This window comes from Schistocerca serialis, chromosome 8, assembly GCF_023864345.2.
Source record: "Schistocerca serialis cubense isolate TAMUIC-IGC-003099 chromosome 8, iqSchSeri2.2, whole genome shotgun sequence".
Taxonomy (NCBI): Eukaryota; Metazoa; Arthropoda; class Insecta; order Orthoptera; family Acrididae; genus Schistocerca; species Schistocerca serialis.
The window spans coordinates 209,750,615-209,757,427 of NC_064645.1; the positions used below are offsets into that span (position 1 = coordinate 209,750,615).

At 45.5% G+C, this 6,813-nt stretch overlaps 1 protein-coding gene across 1 annotated transcript in view; it reads right to left on the reverse strand.

The window, feature by feature from the left end:
• Positions 1-5,516, reverse strand: part of LOC126416926 (octapeptide-repeat protein T2-like) — a 95,417-nt gene extending 89,901 nt beyond the window's left edge. The window contains exon 1 of the mRNA XM_050084809.1: positions 5,446-5,516. Coding sequence (XP_049940766.1) covers positions 5,446-5,516 — 71 coding nt within the window. The remainder of the gene's footprint in view (positions 1-5,445) is intronic.
• Between the last annotated feature and the right edge of the window lie 1,297 nt (positions 5,517-6,813).

Here is a 6,813-nt window from a genome sequence, read left to right on the forward strand (position 1 = left end):
GGCATCTGGTGCCACAAACCTCTAGAAAACTGTCAATTACTTGTCGAATCCATGGTACGCAGACTCACAGCTGAATTGCGTTCCAGAAGTGGACCAAAACACTTTTAAGTAGGCTGTCATAATGTTTTGGCTCACCAGGCGGGATCCACAGAATATGTGGTCATGTTTAAACTCTGGAATTTCTCTAAAACATGCGCAAGCAAGCGCAAGTCTCTGTCCATGTACAGCTATGCGTACTCTCCTAAAGTGGAGGTGTTGAAATCCCGTCTGGCATTCCAGCATGCTCATACTCTGTATCTACAATGGCATCACCTCTAAGGTTGCTGGAGAATGCAGTTATGCCGGGTAGTCAGATTTCATTGGGTTCTGCCATACTATGCACATCTCGTATAGGTAAACCCCTCTGGTCACTAGCTGAAACTTTTCCGAGTCAGGGAATGTAGTTCGAATGATGTGCATGTTCTCCCGAGATAAAGTTTCAAGTTTCTGGAGTGGTGCCTCCATAAAACGCAGCGAGTCAAGGAAGTGGAGCGTAATTCTTGGCGTCATGCGCTTCGGGAATGAAATATAATTCTCAAAACTATCAGGTAGGACACTCATTTGATTTCTGTCCCAGCTGAAATCAGCCAAGTGCTCAACAAGAAAGTGAACATCATACTCGCTTTTTATTATGAAAGAAAACGTGTATATGCCTTTGTAGTTGATACTCTAATTTGCATATATTGTGAGCTGCGCCACAGAATTTCCACATAACAGTGGGCCGGCCGTTATGGTCGAGCGTTTCTAGGCACTTCAGTCTGGAACCGCGCGACCGCTACGGTCGCAGGTTCGAATCCTGCCTCGGACATTGATGTGTGTGATGTCCTTATGTTAGTTAGGTTTAAGTAGTTCTGAGTTCTAGGGGACTGATGACCTCAGATGTTAAGTCTCATAGTGCTCAGAGCCATTTGAACTATTTGAATATAACAGTGGTCGCTACGAGCGAGTTTCCGATTTTCTATGTAACGGCAGTCCACAAACATGGTAGTCAACTGAGTTATTGTACAAATCTTCATTCTCCTTCCATTTGATAGTAGGAACATTGTCGCTGTAAAGCTTATCAACCACAAATGAAAGTTTTTCAAGCCCACTGAGAAGCCAAACTGTAGGATTATCCCCAACATAAGATTTTATCGGTTAAGCCTCGGTCCAGGGGGTGATAGAACTTCGTATGCTGCCGCATATGGAAAATGTTTTTCTGTGAAGCTAGTATGTGAGGCGTTAGGGTCGCCTATACAGAGGGTCATAGCAGCGAGGAGACATTCAAAGTCAGCGTACACAACAAATGGGCATCGCTCCATGAGTATTCTTAAACTCTATAAACTTTTTTCCTCGGGCGTAATAACAGATACTGGGTTCTTAGACGGGCAATCTGCTGGACGCTTTGCTAGAAACTCGCTTGTTGAAAAGGCGTTGAGGAACCTTAAGCAAATATGCATTACGCGTGTATTTATTTGACAACTTTTAGGAAATGAGTAGGGACATGTTTTTGACTCAGCAGTAATTGTAATAACCATTCTCATTTTCTTCATTTGAGAATAGCAGTACCTTTACATGCAGCTTACGCTCGCTGTCAAAATTTGAAAGATGGAGGGGTCCAACGACTATATGGTTGTTCTTTTTATCTGAATTGCGTCTCTCCAGGTCATAAATATTGATCGATATTCCGGTACTTGTGTCTCAAATTTAGGTATGCTATGGATCTTGACGTGGAACACGGTAAAATCAAAGTTATAACACTTACGAATGTCAAAGTGTCTACCATATCGAGATGTGCGCTGTGCATTATCCTTACAATTGTAATTTCTTTCACCATACAAAACAAGCCTGGCCGGTTTTATTTTAACATTAATACATACTTACTTATCATCTATATCCTTAAGAAACTGGATAGAGCAGGATCATCCATTTACTGGATGATAGATATCCGTGTGGATGCAAAGGTATAGCATTCGGCTGAGCGCTTTAGCTCACCCTCTAACTACCATCTTGGAAAACTGGTCCTGTATAACACTCCATGTGGACTCAAGAAACCACTCACTGATTGAAGTGCTCAGCGATATCACGTCATCGCCCCCCCCCCCTCCCAAAGCTAGTGGAGGCTCAAATGTCAAAGGCCTGTTTTGGGAGATGTGATAGTTCGATACACAGCACAGCGCTACATTTAATGCCGGGATACCATGGATCACTAATAAGCTTGAGGAGCTCCCGTTTCCAGAACAGGAAGGCACGCTTTCTGAAAGTCTATAGAGTCACGGTGCCCTCCAGCTGGAATCAAGATCCAAGTGAACGAGATTCGCTCCTCAAAGGCGTCCGTAATCACCGAGTTTTCTAATTGCGATGTTACTAATGTAATGTCCTTCACTAAAAGGACAGAAGAGGGAATTGCCACCAGCCACAGGAGCAACACTATTACTAATACTGTGACTCGATGATGACTGCATCCATCCCATTGGCGAAGGCTGCTGCAGTGAGGTGCTGAGGGGCATGTGCCGTACTTAGCATTGCTGCCGATTCTGGCAGGAAACGCTGCAGCATCAGGTCAGAGCGAGCAGTGGAGATAGCTGTTACCACATCCCTGAACCAGTTGACGGAGGGAGGGTGGTCCATGTAAGCCACAGTGGTGCTGGGTGGGGGGAGGGGGGGTCTCTGGGGCTGGCAGCAGAGGCGGCCGCGGCCGCAGCTTTCAGCGCGCAACTAGTGATGTCCTTGTCGGTGATACGTGCCTCACCGAATCCCGGTTTGGCAAAGTAAGTTTCGTGGCCCCCACTACCTGCGCAATGCTGTACTGTGAAAATCATTCCCCAGACGCGGTCACTGCAGTTAAGTACACTCATCAGCCAAGTTCATTACGGCAGCACAGCAAAGCTACTCGGCACACACCCGGCTGCCTCCTTCAACCTGTAAACACTGTATGTCAATGCTGCTCGCTCAGACCCTTTCAAGTTCTCTCTTCGCCACCTGCGCGACTTTCAGCGGTCAGTCTGCCAGTGACGCTTGCTACGATGGTTATATCAAAACAGGCGATTAAATAATTGATACACCCTACACTCCACTTCACGGAGAGGAGGGTTTAGCAAATGCTTCTGATACCTCGCCACCGTCCAGTTCTTCACCTGTCAATTTCAGCTGGCTAATATGCATCATAATGCACTTCGGCGTGGCTTTATTCTGAATCAGGAAACTGGTTCGCGAACTGATCCTCAAGACCGTATCCGGCCCTATAAACCAAGATAGTGTTTTACTAGGTATCCTCTTCGCTCTCTAGCTCTGCCATCGAATGTTTTCAAGGTAAGAAACATCTCTCGCCTTCAGGCTTGCAGGACGCATCACCGAATTGAAGCTCCTGGCCTCCTTGCAAAGTGCAAGCCAGATGATGGCTGCTTCGTACTTTTTTCTGATTGGCTCTGGGACGTTGTCTTGCGGCAGCAGGTCGTTGATCGACCATAGGTTCCATAGAGGGAATTAACATAATGCTGGCTGGGGTGCTTTCATGAGCCTCGTGCAAAGCATAGGTGAACTTGAAGCTGAGTCATGCTATAAATCTAACCAATTTCTTTGCGAAGCTACTTGGCGTATAATCAAGGTCACCTTCAGATTATGGTTGACAATTCCACAAAAGAAGGTTGCGGACAATATGGGGTGTTCGTCACGTGTGTAGTGACTCTCTCGAAACAGATAGCCTAAATCACACGACAAGAAGACTGGCACATTGTCGCTCTTCTAGGTCTTCGGCATCCCATAAATGGAAAATATGCTCTGCAAGTGACTGATCGTCACTGTAGTTGGCACTAACCACACAAAAGCAGAAAGGCATCTACTGTCAGCAGAATATAACGATGGCCAACTGTAGTATAGGATAGGGGTCACAGATAGTCTATGAATACCTTGTCCATAGGGTGAGCTGCCCATTCTCAGTTAAGCCTCCCAATCCTGCAGTTACGTCCCTAAATCGCTCATCACACCTCATAAGTAATTTGTGAATTTCCCCATTAATGGGGGGCCACGTCCAGTGTTCTTAAGTTCTTGTGATGTTTTTATTAGCCCGAAGTGTCTGCCACAAAGCGAACAGTGGAAATTTATGATACAGTAGCGATCAACTCCGTGGGCCAGCTGATCTTGTCTCTGTTCTCCTGTCATATGCGATAGCATAGAAATTCGCTTCTCAAAGAGTATTCGTGCACCTCCTTCTTACTTTTGAGTTCCTTCCTCAGTTCTTGCAGCCAGGGATTTTGGTTCTGTTTCACATCCAAGTTCCCAGACAAGGAAGGGATCTAACCCAAAACAGTTCCCATCGTTAGAGGTCCTTCTTCTTCTTCTTGATATTCGTTTTCTCGTTTCTGCCTCCGTTTCCTTTTGTGCCCCTTCGGTCTGGAATATCCTGCTCAAGGTGTCAGAAACCCAACTGTTGTTAACCCTTACGTGGTGCACCTCAAACCGGAAGTCCAGGATTCGAACTACCCACCTGGCGGTCCTACCAATCTTTTTCTGGGTCTTGTCACCACCCACATCAAGGCCTGGTTCTCGGACTCTAGCATGAGCAGTTTGTGTTATAGGTAGAATTTAAAATGTTCCAGTCCGAAGAGTACTGATAAAGCTTCCAATCCATATATCAAATAACCCGCCTCGGCCACCGTCAACGCCCTACAGGCAAGGGCAATAGGCCACCAGCCCACGTCAATAACTTGGAGCAACACCACAATAATCCCTGAATCCCTCGGTGAGACACATTGGGCTGTAACACAAGCTGTTGTTCAAAATCAGGGAGTGTCAGAACAGGTGCGCTGGCCAGCACAATCTTCAGGGCCTCAAACAATACCTTCTGACTATCTCTCCAATGGAACCTTTCACCCTTCCAGTGCTGATCACTGTTGGGGATAAACCTGGAGAAGAAATTGAGCACTGGTGCGAAACCAGCAGTATATTTCTTATCTCCCAGAAGTGGGAAAGTACCTTAGTACGTCTGTGTTATACCTGCACCCCTCGAGATGACACTGTGTCCAAAAAAGGAAATCTAATCGTACACCAAATTCACCTTGGCCGGTTTTACATAATGTCCTGCTCCCGCGCAGTGTACTCTAAAAACTATTCTGAGATCTTACTTTATACTACTACATCATCCAAGTAATTATAGATTAATTTAACTTGAGGTAACCTAACACTGAATCTAAAAGAGAGGATAAAACTGCCGCCGCTTCTTGCGAATGTATTAAAAAAGGTACCAGAGTGTACAAAATGCCGTCAGTAGCTTCGACTCTCCGCCAACGGCACCTGGTGGTACGTTTTATTAAAGCCGAGTACTGTAAAACACTGCACCCTAGGAAACCAGGTAATAGTACCGATTTCTTGACACCATCTGGCTTACAGCGTGATAATGTACCACCAGTTGATAGCCTCCCCACCAACCTTAAGGCACCATAAACATGGACGCTGCGCAGCGCTAACATCTGATCATTGCTTTTACGTGACTCTCCCATCTTGGATGGTTACAAATGGTAGGGTGACTGCCTGCCAGGGATTTTTTCAGCAAGTTGAGTACGGTACTCTACCCTCCCTGTGACCTCAGTCTGTTCATTATCTCCACCAGGTAACGCCCTAACATGTCTAACAGTACCCGCAGCTGCTTGCAGTACAGGTGAAAGATATGAATCTCACCCTCCATCCTCTTCACCACACACTCCGCTAAGACACTTTCGTTGACATGACAAAATTTGGATCAGGTTTAAAGTTGAAATGGAGCATCTGGTTAACGTAATTAAACACACAACGCGTTCTCTGGAAGGAATCACACTCCAAAAGGGCTTTGGAGTGACCACAGTTAACATCATGGGCCAAGATAATTCTTGATATCTAAGGTACAATTTCACTTCATTTACGACTGGCACGGGGGTGACGTCCATTGATCTACAATCAGTGAATGACTTTTATGGTTTACAGATCTTGAAGAATCTCGACAACTTGTACCAACGATAGCCAAGCACGGATATTTTACTTCCAGAGTCTAACAGGGCGCCCATTATTCGTGATTATTTGTAGCTGTGAAAAAGGGCAAGTGTGTGTGTTGACTAGTCTTAACGTTGAGACACTTCTTAACCAGGACAGGCAGGCTGCTAAAATTACCTTCAACAGAACGTTATCTATAATGCCCAGTTTTCTTCTGGCGTACGGGGAAATTATGTACAACCTGCCATTTCTTATTACACTATAAACGGGACTCTGGACCTGGTTTCTTCTTACCCTTTTAACCTTACCGCTCTATACCTTCACACATCTCGAGTGCTTGGCGGTAGTCCTCCCTTGTCATCAAGGAAGTGTTAATTTTCTACATTCAAGTTACAGGAGTTGAAGGTTTTCTTGAAAATAATACGAGAATAGTCCTCCCGTCTCATTTCCAGCAAGATGTTATTCACTATTTCGGCTTAGAAGACAGGGAGGCACAAGGCCGCCTCCACTGTCCTGACGTACTCACTACATCGGGTGAAAATTTCAGCACGCCGCTGTAAACGATAAAAGAAGCGTGTAGTTAACTTGTGGCAACCTAGACCGGAAATCGCACAAGGATGGACCACACTCATTGGCATCGGCGAACCTACTTAACTTTGCCCTAGCCAATTCACAAATGACTTGAAACACTACACTATAAGTCGCTCAGTAGGTAGCAGCCTGATTTTGTGACTTCACTGTTAACCATAATACCTCCGTCTGCTCATTAGAATCAATGGACAAATCGGTGCTCCCCTGACTCAATCCCCATAGTGTATTAGGCAATTTGTT